This window comes from Peromyscus maniculatus, chromosome 17 (assembly GCF_049852395.1).
Source record: "Peromyscus maniculatus bairdii isolate BWxNUB_F1_BW_parent chromosome 17, HU_Pman_BW_mat_3.1, whole genome shotgun sequence".
In the NCBI taxonomy this organism is placed as follows: Eukaryota; Metazoa; Chordata; class Mammalia; order Rodentia; family Cricetidae; genus Peromyscus; species Peromyscus maniculatus.
The window spans coordinates 48,109,905-48,127,661 of NC_134868.1; the positions used below are offsets into that span (position 1 = coordinate 48,109,905).

At 44.5% G+C, this 17,757-nt stretch overlaps 1 protein-coding gene across 6 annotated transcripts in view; it reads left to right on the forward strand.

Annotated features, from left to right (window-relative positions):
• The first annotated feature begins 205 nt into the window (after positions 1–205).
• Ido2 (indoleamine 2,3-dioxygenase 2) overlaps positions 206–17,757 on the forward strand; it is a 49,749-nt gene continuing 32,197 nt past the window's right edge. For 2 of the 6 annotated variants that reach the window (XM_006983010.4, XM_076553616.1), the window contains exons 1-2: positions 213–615; positions 13,924–14,019. In XM_006983010.4, coding sequence (XP_006983072.1) covers positions 514–615; positions 13,924–14,019 — 198 coding nt within the window. In that variant the 5' untranslated portion in view covers positions 213–513. Of the gene's footprint in view, positions 616–13,923; positions 14,020–17,757 lie in introns of all 6 variants that reach the window. The other 4 variants (XM_042262532.2, XM_016001544.3, XM_016001545.3 and 1 more) reach the window with 4 other exon arrangements.

The following is a 17,757-nucleotide window of genomic DNA, read 5'->3' on the forward strand; positions in this document are numbered from 1 at the left end:
ATCTGGTGCCCTCTTCTGGCGTGCAGGGGCATATGCAGGCAGAACACTGTATACATAATAAATAAATAAATCTACTGACTCCTCGTTTAGCAATTTTGGTAAGTTGTCAGAATTCCTCAGGAACCAAACTCTCGGGTGTTGGGTGTAGATCTGGTCAACCACAACAGAGAGTCAAGTTCATCTCGGCCCTTCCCAGAGTTCAGTTCTTTGTCCCTGGGTTTAAAAGGAACTTCCTCATAGTCTATGAATAAGAAGGGAAAAGGGGAAAGCTCTTGGAGCCAGTTTGCTTGCTGATGTGTTGTTTTAATTCCAATCTTCGCTGTTTACCTGGCTTTGTCTCAGAACAGATTAGTGGCCGTCCTGGAATTCAACCTCTGGGCAAGGTTCTTGACTGCTGCCGAAGCACCACACCACTGAACTCCCTCAAAGGCCACAGCCGGGAAGCAGCTCCCTGAACCTGGGCACTTTTTCTACGAAGTCATTTTCTTCAGTACAGATACCTCAGGCAAAAATATGGAGCCTCAAAGGCCGAGTTTGAAGCCGGCAGCGGCATCCTTGTCTTTGGGACAGTATCACATTTCTGAGGAGTATGGCTTTCTTCTTCAGAATCCTCTGGTAAGGATTGTCTTGTCCCGGCCGGCACAAGTATCTTGGTTGTTTGAGTTTACGTTATGGGGGTTATTGTAAGGGTCGGTATAACACAAAGTCACCAGCCAGAGGAAGAGGCTGGAGATGCAGCCCTGTGATTCTCAGGGGACAGCAGGGGCAGCTGCTGCAGGGAAGAGCACAAACCTCAGCAATGTTTCTCTGCTGATTCCTTAAACATGTGGTAGTGAGTTAATCAGAAGCAGAATGGCTGTCAGGAGAAGAGGAGCGACAGAGACATGATATAAGGACAAGTAGGGCCCTGTACCAACAGCAAAGTGCTGCGGACATGCATTCTACCACAAGGTGTAACACAGAATAACGGAACTGCCCCACCGTAAATACACTCTGCTTTTGGAGACAAGTTTGCCATGCATCCCAGCCGAGAGACTCCTAAACAGACACAATGTGCTCTGAGTTGGTACAAATAAGTTTATCTTACTTGGGGGTGGCGGCAGAGACAATGGGGGACCTCCCCTTCGGTGTTTTCAGAGCTGATCAAAAGATTAGATGGTATCGGGAATTTCTGAGATGAGGAAGGAACTCTGGAAAACAAGGCGTCCCAGCTCTCAGTGCTACTGCACCCGATCCTGTTTCCCGGGCAGTCTGTATCAGGCCTGCTGGCATTAAACGAAGTCCTGAGCTTGGAAGATGTGCCCAGGCGAAGTGCTAGGGTCAAAGCCAACACTCTTGGCATCTTTTAAAACTTGACCGTAAATACGCAGAAAGGCTGCTCAGTTAAAAGTCTAGGGATCCGATATGGCCAGCATTGTAATTGCTAATCAGCACCAACATCCTGCCTCCACCTAGTTCCTCTCTTCCTTACGATTAAAACTACCAGGAGCTCAAATGTCTATTGCAGTGAGACTTGCCTTTGCTCTGATTTGAAACAGTGTATTGCTATGTAGCCCAGGCTGGCCACTTGCCTCGGCTTCCTCCAGGCTGGGATCATGGATGAGCTTCCACACTTGATCTTTTAATGTTCTCTACAGAAAACTGTCAGCTGTGACATCTGTCCCACATCTGCAAGCTGGCCAGGGGAATTCAGTCGAACAGAGGCCTGTACCTTTTGGGCCAGATCTCACAGGCTGAATCAAGCCATGTCTTCCTGCAGCTCTCTCTGGAGCAGGGTTAAAAACCCGTCTGTACTCCGAATGCGATAATTTTCCATTTCTGGTTCTTAGTTCCTCCAGGCTCCTTGTCACACAGGCCATGCTAAACTAAAGCACCTGACATGACTTCCTGATGCTCCATCAGGTTATTAAAAGTTGGATTTCTTCTTTGTTCTGGGAATTAATTTGAGAGTACTCAGGGGATTTCCTGAGGGAGGGGCTCTGAAGGTTGCTTCCTAAAAAGGCTCTGAGCCACCAGCCACTATAGCTCTCATAGTAAGTCTGTCTGTCTTTCTGTCTGTCTGTCTGTCTGTCTGTCTGTCTGTCTCTCTCTCTCTCCCTCCCTCTGTATTTGGAAAGCAGGAAGATCACAAGTTCCAGGCCAGTCTGGACTACAAAGCTACACCCTGTGACCCTGTCTCAAAACAGAAACAAAACCAAAAGTTCAACCAACCAAAGGGCCACATAACATACTCCATTGTGTGTGCCTGGCTTCATTCTGGAATATTCCCATCCTTCCAAGTTCATGGGAGAGGAAGGACTAATGAGACACGCCTTTGGCATCACTAATCATGTGGCCTGGGTTTGGAAAGATAACACTGCATTTGGGGAAACATCAGGTCAGAGGTTTCCATCGCTTTCCTCTTTATAAATATTGGGACCAGATAAGACAAAATAGCAACATCAAGTTCTCCTTCCATTTGCTAGCAAGGATCTATGTTGTGGTTTGGAGGATGGAGACCCCTTAAAAGAAATCCCCTGACCAGCTCACACAGAAAAGAAAAATTCCCCGTCCCACCCAGTCACACACTTATATCCCAGCTCTTTCAGTATGATTCTGCGTTTCTGTTTTAATTTTCTTTCGTTCGGGTGAGGGTTTTAAATGTCTCTTCTGGTAAAGGAGGAGGAAGGAACTTCAATTCGAATCAGGTCCTGGCTGACCCAAAGGGCAAGAATCTCAGTTCAGCCTCACTGGACAAATAGTGTCGCAACACATCGATCACTGGTTGGGAAAGAGCCAGCCCACTCTCCAGGGCACAGCCAAGACCTGTGCTGCTCAGGCCAAGGGCTAACGTTAGGAGGTGGTCTTTCAGGTGGTCCTTAGGTTCCTTACAATAAATCCTTACCAGAGAGTCTCTCTAAAGAAAACATAGTTGGCTAATGAATGAGAAGGTATTCTGGCTTTGGGGCAGGAGACTGGCTACGTTTTACATATCCTATCAGGATGTGTCTAAAATCAAAGACTTCCAATTTCCAGGGTCTCTGTGGAAAATTGCTCCTCACATCTATGAAAATACCGTAAGAGTTCTTTGATAAGATATCTGTTCTCTGTGTATGTCAGGGAGAACAGCAAATACCTAACAGACTCACAAGGAAATCGGTTTGCAGGAGAGGAGGAGGTGGAGAGGACTCACAAGAGGAGGTAGCGAGAGGCGGGGGCTGGAGCAGAGCTGAGAGACCGGCAATGCCAGGCTCTGGAAACTGACTTAACACCCTTCATGATAAACACAATGTGACCGCTATTTGAGACATTTCCTCACACAGCACTAAGGGCAGGGCTGGTTAGAGCAGTGGTTCCTGAGTGGTGTGTTGAAACCATTAGGAGATATTTAACAAACAACCCAATGCCGAGCCCCGCCCTGTGTATTCAGACTCTAGGCTCACCTGCTGTAGCACTGGACTCCTGACTAAGAGAACAAGGAGGTAGCCGGGCCAGCTAGCAAGGTGCCACGGCCAGCGGCCAGCAAAACCTCCTCGAAGGGCTGGAAAATAATTTATGGGCAAAGATAAAGGAAAGTAGATACACTGATAAGATAAGATGGCCACTGCACCGTTTGGTTAAGGGGAAGTTTTTTTGTTGTACATAGGAGAGAGAGAGAGAACAGCCAGAGGCATTGGCAAGAGTCCAGAGCAAAGAGAGAAAGGAGTGAATGTGGTCAGCAGAAGGGACATGGCCAGGGCTATCTGGGAGAGGGGGGCCCAGCAGGGGGCAGAGGATAGGGAAAGCATAGAGAAGCGGAGTAGAGCAGAGCTGGAGTGGAGGGGGTGGAATGTAGCAAGAACAGCGGGGGGCGGGGGGGGGGTCATAGGGAGAATGAGTAGCTGGCGGGAGGGAAGCTGTGAGCAGGAGGGAGCTTAGGGGAGGGGAGGGGATGGGAAGGGCTAAAGCACTTTGAAATGTATAACAGGTACTTGTGATACTGAAGGAGCCTGGTGCCACAGGTAACCATGGGTCCCTTCTGCCAGAGATAAGGGGAAAGACTCCTTCAGGTAGAGGGGAACCAGTTCCACAAGTTCCCGAGGAATGCTCGCTTTTATCTAACTACCAGAAATCCTTCTGTAGTCCAGGTTGAGTCTATTTCCAGATATTTGGACTGCCTTTTGGAGTCTGGGGAATTGGAGTTTGTTTGGACTTGAGAGTTAGGAGACACTGTACATGTACCCCTGGCGTAGACTGAAGGACAGGCAGGAATGGTCATGAGGATGCCCTCCAGGAAAACAGACCAGTACCTTCTCCTTTAGAAGAAATGCTAAGCTCTTGGTTGAAGCATTGGGCTATGGCTGGTTAGAAGAAATGGTAGAGAATCAGTTGCCACAGAAGGCTGTACTTTTCAGACAAGACAGAAAGGAAGAATTCTAACATTGCCCTGAAACGTGAGGTCATCATGGATGGCCTCTGGGGCACATCTGACTAGGCTGAATAGGAACTTGAAACACAGTGAATCCACAGTAGATATAGAGACTAAGAGGCCAGACTGCATAATGGTTAACTTTGGCCAAGATTGGAAAATGGGTTTTAAGTAAAGGAGAATATAATGACTGAAGTGTGGGGGTTTCGTGCCAGTATTAAGGAGCCAACAAGATTGGAGATAATGGGGAAACAGGCAGTCAGGCCTGAGTGGAAAAAAAAGAGAGAAGGAAAGAAAAAGAGAAAGAAAGAAAGAGAGAGAGAGAGAAAGAAAGAAAGAAAGGAAGAAAGAAAGAAAGAAAGAAAGAAAGAAAAAAGAAGGAAAGAAAAAAGAAGGAAAGAAAAAGAAAGAACGAAAGAAAGAAAAAGAAAGAAAGAAAAAAGGAGGGAAGGAAAAAAGAAACAAAAAGAAAAGGACGTGACTGCTCCTAGGTATGGTGGGGGAGAAAGTTTACTGTAGATAAAAGGGAGAACACAGGTAGAGGCAGAGACATCTAGGAGAGTCCAGAATAGACACAATCCTGAGCCATGTGAGGAGATGGGGGAGAGGGAGGGAGGGGGTGATCAGAGGAACCAGGTGCAGCAGCCAGGAGGCCCAAAAGAGAGAACTGGTGAGCAAAATGGCTGAATTCTATAGGGAAGGGCGTTTAGGGAAAGGCAGCCCAGCCTCCGGGCTGGAGAATTTAGGGTAGGGGGCGGGGTATGCCAGCCAGGAGGGCCCTTTAGCAGGTAGGGACTGAGGGATGCTAGGGGAAGCTGGGAGCCAGGTCTGCTTTGATATATTAAATAGGCACCTTGGCCATTTGTCCCGGGTTTGAAACCTAACAGTATAATGCTTTCTTATAGTATATAAAATACTATGGTAACGAGATCACGTGGTCCTAAGCCTGGAACCAACTTTTCTTCTTGTACCAATTGAACTTACCGTCACTACAATACTGCTAGCCCTCCGGAAGAAGCCATTGGCAGTGAACTTGACTCTGTCTCCACCATCATTTCCCGGAACTGTTACCTCCCCCCCCCCACCCCCGGCCCATTTCATTTCCCCTACCCTTGCCTAGCTATAAGACGCTCTGGGTACAAGTGGAGTGATTCCCTGAGAGGGTGCTCTAGTTTGTTTTTTTGGTTTCTGTGACAAAATACCAACCCAAAGCAGCTTTGGGGGCAATGGTTTATGTGGCTTCTGAGTCCCCATCACGATAGATGACTGAGGGATGTCAGGTCAGGAACTCAAGCAGGTCTCTGGATGCAGGAACTGATGTGGAACCTGAAAGGGTGCTACCCCTCTGCTTATTCAGCTATCCTGTTACACCTTCCAGGACCACCCGCCTAGGGGTTGGCACCGCCCACAGTAGGCTGGACCTTCTCACGTCAATCACTAACAAGAAAATGCCCTACAGACTTGCCCACCGGCCACTCTGATAGGGGCAATCCCTCAGTAAGTCTCCTTCTGACATGTGTCAGATTGGCAAAAACTAACCAGTGCAGATGGTGGGCCTGGTAGCATGTATATTTAATCCCAGCACTCAGGAGGCAGAGGCAGGTAGATCTTTGTGAGTTTAAGGCCAGCCTGGTCTACATAGTGAGTTCCAGGCCAGCCAGGGCTATATAGTAAAACCTTGCCTCAAAAAAATATAATAATAATAATAATTAATAAATAAAATAAAAAGAAGGAAATTATAACACCATGCTGGTTGGTATAACGCTTTATAAGACATTTGGCTGTGTGTTAGCCTGGCAAACCTTATGTCAGCATCCTTTCTCTAAACAATAACACTCGTGAGCTCTTTGAATCAAGTCCACTCTCTTGGTTATTCAGTACTAACGATTTAAGTGTATTCTTGGCCCACATTTGATATTGTACATAGAACTGTGTAAAGGTCTTTTTCTTGTTTAAAGTTTATTTTGAAAGATAAATAAACATAAAATGGGACATTGATTGCTAGAAGGAAAGAAATGTAAGCCTGTCATGGTATACACCTGAAATCCCAGCACTCTGGAGGGTAAGGCAAGAGGCCGTGTCTCCAAAAGCCAAAAATGAAAGAGAAGGAAAGGGTAAGGAGAGAGAGAGAGAGAGAAAGGTCAAAGACTTTATTATCTCTGCTCACCCCACTTCTGGAAAAGGAACGGAGGGAAGAATAGGTCTGTTTTGTTTCACAGTTCAAGGGTACATATGTCTATCAGGAGGGGAAACCATGGTGGCCTGAGCTTGAGGCATCTGGCCATGGTGCAGCCACAGTCAAGAAACAGAGAGAGCCGAATGCCAGCTCTTAGCTCTGTCCCTTTTATAGTCTAGGATCCCAGCCCGTAGAGTGGTACCACCCACAGTTAAGGCAGGTCTTCACCTCAGTTCATCTCATCTAGATAACCTCTCACAAGCGTGCCCTGAGGCTTGTCTCTCCAGTGATTCCAGACCCCATCAAATTGACAGTCAATATTAACTGCTTTCCTTTTTTTTTTTTTTTTTTTTTTTTTGGTTTTTCGAGACAGGGTTTCTCTGTGTAGCTTTGCGCCTTTCCTGGGACTCACTTGGTAGCCCAGGCTGGCCTCGAACTCACAGAGATCTGCCTGGCTCTTACTTTCTATGTTTCATAATCATGGGGATCATGGAACAGGAGTCCCATAACACAAACACAGATGGATTAAAGATAAGCATCAGTAAGAAGATTCTAAATAATGTAAAGAGATGGCTTTGGAAGAAAGGGATTTTCTAAGCATGATTTTAGACCAGGAAAATGAATGAAATATTGGTCTGTTTGACTATTCCATTAGGAATAGCTATTTAAAATACACACAAAATCCAATGACTGACTATGTGGCAGTGCACACTTGTAATGACAGGCTAGGATGCTGAGGCAGGGGAATTCCCATGAATTTGAGGACACTCTAAGTGGGATACATATTGGGTTTCAGTCTAGCCCAGACTACACAGTGATATTTTGTTTCAAAACAAAAGAAAGAAAAAAAATACAATTACTTATATCTTGTGAAAAGAGTTTTGAACTTGCAGAAATCTAAAAATTTAAAAATAAGAATAGTAACAAGTTGTTAACGATCTGTGTGCTGCATAGGTCATATACTAGGAAAAACACAAATCACACTGGAACCTTCCAAGCGTTGTTATTCTAAATGGGAGGGTAAGAACTGGATTACTTTTACTGTCTACTTTACAGAGTTTATGCTTTTTAAAAACCGGGTTAGCAATTTTGACCCAAAGACCTTATCCTTTACTTCTCTAGGAATTGGGAAGCCATTAACAAGACAGAACAGCAACTGAGTAGCAAAGACTTATCCTTGACTAAGAATGGGAGCTGTGGGAGGTAAAACCACAAGCTAACTTCATGCTCTGTTATGGTTACAGGCACAGGATCAAAGAGATTGGGACAGGGGAGTTAGGCTAATAGCCAGGAGGCATATATCACTGGGAAGCACAGGCAAGTATTTTCTGGGACTAGATGGAGATTTCCCAGGAATTCTGTCAACATCCCCTTTTCAATTCTTTTTAAAAAGTTCGCTTACTGTGTGTGTGTGTGTGTGTGTGTGTGTGTGTGTGTGTGTGTGTGTGAGAGAGAGAGAGAGAGAGAGAGAGAGAGAGAGAGAGAGAGAGAGAGACGCAGAAAAACAGTGAGACAGAGAGAGACAGAGAAAGAGACAATCAGAGACAGAAACAGACAGAGAGACACAGAGAGGAAGGAAGGGAAGGAGGAAGGGAGGAGACAGAAAGAGACACAGACAGACAGACAGAACACACACACACTCAGAATGAATCCACAGCGTGCTTCTGGAGGTCAGTGGATAACTGTCTCAGGAACTGGTTCTCTCCTGCCACCTTGTGGGATTTGGGATGATCTCAGGTCATCAGTCCTACCTCTGGGGACATCTGCCTAGCCTTCCTTTCCTATCTTTCATGGCTCTTTCTGGTCACTCCCCTAGCAACTGTTAACTGTGGTGTTACTGAGGGTGTCATGGAGCATGCGATGTAGGATTTATTATAATGAAGCTAGAGATGTTTAGTAGTTACTCTGACCCTTTATCTGAGATCTAACTAGTCTTGACCAGCCTACCTGAAGAGCCACCTGGCTTACAAAAGGAAAGTAAATTAGAGCTGGGCAGAAGTTCTCTGGTTGGCTAGATAGTACTGATGCTTCTCTCCTGCCCTCTGTACTCAAAGCATTTTCTTTTTTTGTTTGTTTATTTGGGTTTATTATTATTATTATTATTATTATTATTAGTTGTTATTGTTGTTGTTACACACGCTAGGCAGGTGCTTTTCAATGAGCTAACACTTCCCATCATGCCCAGCTTCATATTAGCTGTTAGGTTTGAGTCAGGGGCTAACCAGACCACACTCCATGTCATCTTACAGGTAATAGCAGGCTCTATCATGGGGAATTTGTAGGTGTCTGGCAAGCTTTCAGGGCCCCTCTGGACTTCAGAAAATGCCAACTCCCAGAGGCCCCAAAGCTCTCTCTCTTCCCCTCTCCACAGCACTCATAGTTGATGCTATGTGGAGATGTGAAGAAACAACTTGTCTGAATTTGTAAGACAAATTCCCTAGACAACCAGACTTGAGAGGAATGACCGGTGTCTAAGAACTTAGAGACCTCAGACGACAACAAAGGGATAATCCCGCGGGGCGGGGGGGCGGGGGGGGGGAGATCAATCAATTAATTAAATGAATGCGACAGGTAGGGTATGAACTGACGTCAAAGAAGATGTCTGCTGTCTAATGCGAATCTTGCCTGTCACTGTTGTTGCTAATGCGGCAACATGAAATCTCGCAATGGAGAGTGACTAACACAATTCTGTGCTTTTTCAGTCTCCAGTGGAAAGGCTGGCAGACAGAATGCATTTTGAATGAGTTGTGGTGCTGTATGAGAGGGGTGTTTAGCAGTCTCCTAGGTAAGAACTGAAGAGGCCAGGGAGCCTAGCAACACCCAGGGCTGAGATATCGTTCCCTATTTAAACAGGTTGTAAAATACCTTTCAAGCCCTTCTTCCCCATCGGGATTACTTGCAAGGCTTGGTCCCTGATAATGGTTGTCAAACTCGGGCGGAGTCAGCATTAGCTGGTGGGTTACTGGCTGCAGGGCTCCATCAGAGTGTTGGCTTCAGTATGTCTGGGGTGAGGGCCAAGCGTCTGCAGGTTGAACAGTTCCCAAGGGATACAGGTACTGTGGCCACTGACCACACTTGGACAGCTCTGTGGTTGTGTTGGTTTGTTGAGTTTTACAGGAGTCCAAACACCAGGCGTTAGAAATGAAGAAGGGTAACATTCCTCTGGGATCTAATGGAAAAATTAGACTGTAGACTAGAGTCTCAATATTAAGAAATAAACTATTTAAGATGTCCTAAACTAGGAAGGCAGAATCCAGTCAGGCTTAATTTAACTCTAAGTGGGGGATTCCTTCTTTAGGTACCAAAGAAGAAAAGATACAGGTGATGGTTAGTGACAGCTTTTCTTCCATCCTGCGCACCCAGGGAGGGCATCTGAGTCTTTGTGACTTCACATGTGTGGTTTTCTGTTTCAATCAGTGTTTTATTTATTGACCAATCAGAGCAATTTGACATACAGACTATGCCACAGCACAGCTTGGCAAAGCCACTACCTGAAGGGATCAAGGAATTCCTTTAGAGGAAGCCAAATTCCAAGGAGCTTTTGGTGTTATTTGGCTTGTTATATGAAAATCATGTGTGCCTTCATAGTTTTCCCAATTGATTTTTCCCTAAGAAGTACTAACAGTGTGGACTGATCGCTCTCTGGACATACACATTCCAGGTATTTGGAGAACAGCCTGAGGAAAGGCTTCCTTCCTCCAGCCCATCAGTTACTCCCCTTTCAGCACTGGAATCTGTTATCTCCCTTAGCCACTTTCAAGGACTAACAGTAATAACAGTCCACATACAAGTCTCCTGACTTAAGGTAAATTCCACCAGGAGACACCACCTAGGTCAGGTGGACATTAAGTAATAGCTTTACACAATTTAGCTCGGACCCTCCTTTCTTACAGCCTTACTAACTTTATAGACCTCTAACTTCTTACCTAACCACTTCTTGGAATATAGACTGAGCACACAGGTCCCCTTTTTGATATGCTAACCGGTCATTAGCACTCAGTTGACCTCCTCTTTCACCCCTCCCATTTTGGATTGTAAAAGAAAGCCTGACATCACTGCCTGAGGAAAATTCTTACCTGCCTTTATGACCCCATAGAATTCAAGCCTGGTGACCTTGCTCAGCCAGAGGATTGCTATTGCTTGGGTTTATAACTGGATTCCAGGGAGACTTAGGGAGAACGGAGAGAATAAGGAGACAGAGAAGAGAAAAGAGAATGGAAGAACTAGATGGGTAAGAACTTGAGAAGAACAAACTGAGATGGGGAAGAAGTAGATTGAAGGGCTAGAAAAGAGTACTAGAGGAACGAGATGGAAGATGAGGAAGAGCCAGATGGGGAAGAACAAGATGAGGAAGACCCAGATGAGAGAGAAGGAGATGGGAGAGGAGCTGATATGGGAAAGAACTAGATGGATGAGGGGCAGAACTAAGATGAAGGAATTTAGATAGAACCTGGAGGGGACAGCAGATAAATGTAGAGAGAAATCAGGCAAGAAAAGAGCTAAAAATGAGAGCAGAGTATAAGCTTGTAGAGAGAGAACTGACACAGGATAATAAAGTGTATGGACTAAGGAGTTTCGCGTACATAGATTAATTTCTTTTTATCAAAGATTAATTATCAGCTGGTTGTAGATTCTTCCTGGACCCTGGGAGGGGACTATCGAGGGGCTGGGCCCGCTTAGTCTCCATTAAGATCAGACCAGTGAGCTGAAATAAGTTGCCAGTTCACAGATAAATCAATCTTTCAGTCTATCACTATCTATCTATCTATCTATCTATCTATCTATCTATCTATCTATCTATCTATCTATCTATCTATCATTGATCTATCTAATACCATCTATCTATCTATCTATCTATCTATCTATCTATCTATCTATCTATCTATCTATCTATCTATCTATCATTGATCTATCTAATACCATCTATCTATCTAATACCATCTATCTATCTAATACCATCTATCTATCTATCTATCTATCTATCTATCTATCTATCTATCTATCTATCTTCTATCTGTCATCATCATCTCTATCATCTATTTATCTCTATCATCTATTTTCTATCTCTCTGCCATTTATTTCCCTCCCCATCTCTCTGTCTCTCTGTCTCTCTCTCTGTTTCTCTCTCTCTCTCTCTCTCACTCTCTCTCTCTCTCTCTCTCTCTCTCTCTCTCTCTCTCTCTCTCTCTCTCCAGAGCTAAGGATGAGAGTCAAGGCTCACAGTACTAGGCAAGTGCTCTACCTTCTCTTGCTGCCAAATGTCTATCAGTTTCAACTCCGCTCTCTTCAGTTCTGTACCTGTAGCTGTCTTCTGCGGACGATGACACCATCCATGATCTCCGTCCAGGACAAAGGCTGGGTGGAGTTGGGTGGGGGTCGCGTGGAGCAACATAGACTCTGCCTCCCAGAAGTAGGCAGGCCGTGAGACCTATGACTGAGTCTGATGCAGATCTTCCCCAGCATCACCGCCATCAGTCAGGAGCTACAGCCGCCCCTCCTGATGCAGCTTGATCCAAGGCGTCCAGTTTGGAAATACTTCAGAGTCAAAGAAAGGAAAGAAAAGACTAATTGAAGTCCAAACATTTCAGAGTTTATGGCAAGATGTTGGGAATACTGGGGTTGTGGGTTAAGCAGGAGTTGTGAGCCCTGAATCCTGGGAGATGCAGATGTTCATGAGAAAAGACTCCCTTTCTCCCCCACCAACACACACAAGTGATTTGTGGGTCTCTTGTTGACCACGACGTCTCCAAGTGTGTACTGTCCAACTTCCTGGCCTTCCATGTTGTCACCTTGCTCAGGGTCAGTTCCTCCCCTCTCCCCATTCTCAGCATAATGCTTACCCCTCTCTAGTCCATCAACTTATTTCTAGAAGACCTCTATGAAAGCAGGTGCCCTTTCACTAATAGCTCCCCTAAAAAGTCCATCCACATATTCCTGCACTTCCCTAGCACAAGAGTATTTGAACCCAGCTTCCAAGACCCTGACCTCAATGTTTACAACAACAACAAAACCTAGAGAATCTAGCACGCACTTCCTTGCCCTGCTTTGTGGCTAAGGGGTGGCCTTATTTAACTCTATATTGATGCCTTTGATCTTCTGATTAGTGCCTTTCATAAAATCCTCTTAAGTTTTGACTTCCCTGTGGTCTTTCTCGATGGCTCATTGAACTTCTAGAACTTTCTTTTTTATCTGTGCTGATGGAGTGCATGACTGTGCCTGCTGTGTAAATATCCCCCAGTGTGCTAACCTAGACCTGCTTCTTGTTTCAGTTCTCATCAGCCTCAGAAACGCCGACCACACTCTCCGGTTTCCCTTTGAGTGACTTTCTTTCTGAAGCGCACGCTTCTTGGTACATAGCGTTAATTTCTACAGCTGTGTAAGCCCGATCCATTGAGAACCAGCTCTTTGTCTACTCTGCTTTCTATTCGCATTTCCTTTTTGTGTTCTCACCTGTTACATAGTCACTCAATTCATAAACACGGTCATGGTCTTCAGCCCACTTCTCTTTAACTCAAGAGGCCATACATGAATTTAGACAACCGGTTCACTGAAAAGCCACTGGGCCCCACCCAGGTTTGGCAAACATATTCTGAAATGCCAAATAAACTTCCTTTGGATAGCATGCAGCTTTCTGCTGCAGTTTTTCAGGTCTAGAAAGCTGCCATAGACAAACGGGAATGGATGGATTTCAGTATAAATCGATTCATAGACATCGATGTAGCCGAACCGGGTGGCTCAAGCCTGTAACCCCAGCTACACTGGAGGCCGCAAGAGGAGGATCATGAGGTCAGTGGCAGCCTGGGCAACTCACAGAGACTGTCTCAAAATAAAAAAATAAGACTGTAGACTTGAGGGCTTATATCTACAACCCAGTACCTGGGAGGCTGAGGCAGAGGATTGTGAGTTCAAGGTCAGCCTGGACTACATAGCAAACCTCTGTCTCAAAAGACTATAAACACAAAAATAAAAATGAAGAAAAGAAAAGTCACGCTTGGACTTCGAAACCAGGCCCTATTTTCATGTTTCTGTGACTATTCTCTCTTCATTCTCAGAGCAGGTGAGAGAATTAACCACTTCCATTCTCAATAGAGTGCCAAGCTCACAGACACACAACAGCATGAAGCATGTGATTTACATCTGGACCCATCTGCCTGCACTTTCCCATCCCTTGCTATATGATATGAGGAGCACAAGATCTGTATTCTAGTCACCTGCATGTCTGTGTGGTTAGTCTAGCCTAAGGCCAGGCTTGTAGTGAGCTCTGTTTGCTCACCTGGGCTGACTTGAATTCGGAAGAGTATTCCAAATTTGCTTTCCAGAGAGATCTGAACGACTGAGCTGTTTTCTATTTGAAACACAGAAAGAACTTCCTGATCACTACAGGCCTTGGATGGAAATCGCCAACAAGCTCCCTCACTTAATTGAGAGCCACCAGCTCCAGGCCCATGTCTACAAGGTACTTTGATTTTTTATTCTCTTCACGCCCCTTGTCACCCTTCTTCCATCTTCGTAGACCTTTTCTGCTCAGCTTTGTGGGAGTGAGACAGTTGACCCGGCCATAGGGACTGATTATAGCCATGAGATTGTCATCAAATCTGCCTTCCCAGGCTTGCACAAAAACAACACCCACAACATATCAAGTCCTCATTGTGTGTTTGTGTAAAAATGATTATAGACGAGCATTGAGAATAAATTAAGGGAAAATGAGGAAGACGGGCATGGAAATTCTCAGGGGGCTTGTCCCAAACATGGTGGGTGCTCTGCTACCTCTGAGTGGGTTAGCTTGACCTTACAGTGTCATATATTAGCTGAATAAAAAGTCTTTCTGATTTATAAAGACAAGGTCAGCCATGGCTCTGGAGAAGTAATGAACTCCATAGACAGCACATTAAAATTTGCATGCATGTAAGTATATGAGGTATATCTGTGACAGAGTAAGCAATTTCCCTCAAAAAGAAATACAGAAGAGTATGACGTCTTGGTGTTGGGAAACCTGAAGCCACCCCCCTCCAGAAGGCAAGTTACTAAGAAAACATGCTTTGATTCAGGAATTTCATAGTAAGCACTGAAACTCTGAGAGAGCCTCATAATCTCACTTCCTCCTTTGAGAAATGGAGGAAGCCCTCATCCCATTGTTGTGAGCATTAATGGCCTTTGTCAGGACCCTGTCACAGTTCCTGCCTTATAACAACACCCAATATCTGCATATTACTTCCCTTTCTCGGCTCCATCTGTCAGATGAAAGCCGCAGGATTTCAGAGACACAAGAAGGCACTCTACCTTCCAGGACCTTCTTTGCTGACGTTTAATGTCTAATTATAAATTGATTTAAAAATACTCATCAAATGGCCCTCATAGGATATCCAGAAGTCAGGACAGGCGGCAGGCCCCAGTAACACCCTAGATAAATCTCCTCTCCCCAAAACCCCCATTCAGGCTGACCCATGTAAGAAAGTGCAATCCCAAAAGAGTTATTTTAGTTTATTTTTGCACAAAACTCATGCAAAGTCTGCAGGGAATCTGCTGGGAAAGGGCTCAGAGGTGGTTTGTACACACTGTTGAAACACTAATACTAATAAAAACATCAAAGGAAAAATTAAGGTGGAGAACAAGATAAGAAAAGTACTAATGTCGATCTACGCCCCACACCCCCAAAAACCTACGGTGAGCATATTACCCTGAATCAAGCTGTGGGTTTGAAGAACATACACACTGTTCCCTAAAACTCTTCACAAGGTATTTCACCCTCAAAGGGAAAGTCTCATGCTTCTCTCTCTAGCTGAAATCTGGAATCCACAAGAATGTTAGATGTGCGTCAGGTGAAGGGCCCAGCGGTAGAGGGTCTCCCATTGTGAGACCTACAAACCAATGCTTCTGATTTTGCCCACCCTCTTTTATACTGACTAGCTGGTTAGTAGCCAGGATGCAGTGGGACAAACAGTTAGGACGGTTCTGTGTGATAAGTAAGGTAATGGTACCAGTGAAGATATCACATATGCATGTGCTTTGCTACAGCTAGGAATTGATCTTCCAGAAATACTCATTAAAAAAAAATTAAAAAAGAATACACAAGGCCGTTTCATGAAGCCATTTTAATAGCCATAGTGAATAAAAGAGAAAAGATGAATAGGATAAAAGGGAATGCCCCCGAACCTCCATTAATAAACATACTTGCTAAATAAATGAAAATGTACAGCCAGTAAGTGGCCACATAGGCACGTGTCTGTGTCTCTGCTACTCTATACACCTTGCCCTACAGTTTTCGGAGTACCAGAAAGTGTATGGTAGTATATGTATGCAGAAACTACTTTGTGTGAATGTGCGCTTAACATCCATACATGTGTAAATGATAGAAAGAGAGACATATGTTTTTACCTTCTGAGAGGGTCTTAACATGTCTTCTGGACTGGCTTCAAATTTGAGGTCTTCCTGCCTCAGGCTCCAGAATGCTGGAGGTGTAGGTGTGTCAACATAAAGACTCTTTTTCCATTCTGTAGAAAAACAAATATCCTGGCTTGTGCATATTCATCTTGCTAGACTTTGTATCAAAGTATACTTTTCAATACATTCAAGAAGTGCTGCATACAAGTACCTCATGTGTGTCAGAAATATTCAGTGCCCCAGTGTGGGAGTCAGCAGGGTGGCAGAGCTGGTTTAGAGAGCCCCTGAATATTTACCGAGTTCTGAGAAAAGAACATTGAGATTAAATTTGTCAGGTTAAATACATAATCGAACAACGTCCTATAATATTTGGTTAAATACACAATCCAATACAGCACACTAAATTTCTAATGTCAGTTTCTATCCCAGGTGTGGTACGGATTCCAAAGAGACCATTTTCTGATTATAAAGTATGCATATACACTTGTTTGTGCCTGACATTTTACAGCCGATTTCAATTACTTTGTAAGTTTAAAAAGGTGCTTTTTAAAGGAACACCACTGTTTTTTACAGAGAGTCCGATTGGACAGTTAGAGCTGTAATAAGGCAAGTGAATGGCAGCCTTTCTTCAGGGTCAAGTTTGCACCAGCAAACCCATGTGGAGCTGAAGAAGCAGCCTTTCCAACAAGCAAATGCTAGGAAATGAAGTAATGAAAATAAACTGTGTGTGTGTGTGTGTGTGTGTGTGTGTGTGGTGTATAGGAACCTCTATTCCCCCCCACCACTAAAATGTGACAATGAAACCCAATTCTTTGTGTTCTAAACCAAAGCAGAGCTGAACTTGAAAAAGAAAATGAACTATGGAAAATTCCAGAATGTGTGGCCACTGCTTTCGGCTCGGGAAGATAAGGGGTGTATAGCGTTCCCCCTAACCATCTGCTGCTGTTTGTATAGGCCAAGTGATTAACTACAAAGATAATTATTTTGTTTTTCAGTCCCTATAGTTGCTTTTTTAATCATCTGTATGTTTAGAAGGCGGGGCCAGCAACCCTGAAATGTTGAGCAACCTTCTTCCAGTGGACCTTGATCCTTTATACCTAGGCTGTCCCGTTGGTGTCCTACAACACCTGAGATGTGGCCAAGGACAAAACGAGAAGGCACAGAATAGATTTTCAAGAGTTTGAAAGACTTCTATACTGATTACCTATTAAAATACAAAATACATTGACTCAACAAAGTACATTATGAAGACTAATTTTACTTCTTTTTGGCTTTAAAGAACTGTGGCTACTGGAAACTTTTAAACAAAACCTGTGACTCATGACCCAAGTGAGCTGTGGTCAATCCACAGAACTTCCTCATTCCTTCTGTCGTGCCCAGATCTCGACCCCCAGAGAGACCACCGAAGATGAGCATACTGGAATGCAAAAACAAGGTTTTAATTCGGGATATCCATGATCAATACAAGCCTAGGCAGGGACTTCGTCCAACATACCCAGCACAGTGGAGGCTGGAGGAAGTGTCCAGCCTGAATTGTGCACAGCTTTTATTTTTATTTATTTATCTGTCTATCTATCTATCTATCTATCTATCTATCTATCTATCTATCTATCTATCTATCTATCTATCTATCATCTGTCTATCTATGGTTTTATTTGAGGCAGGGTTTCTCTGTGTAGCTTTGGATCTCCCTCTGTAGACCAGGCTGGTCTTGAACTCACAGAGATCCGCTTGCCTCTGCCTCCCGAGTGCTGGGATTAAAGGCATGTGCCACCACCGCCCGGCTTGCACAGCTTTTAAAGGCAAAAACCGC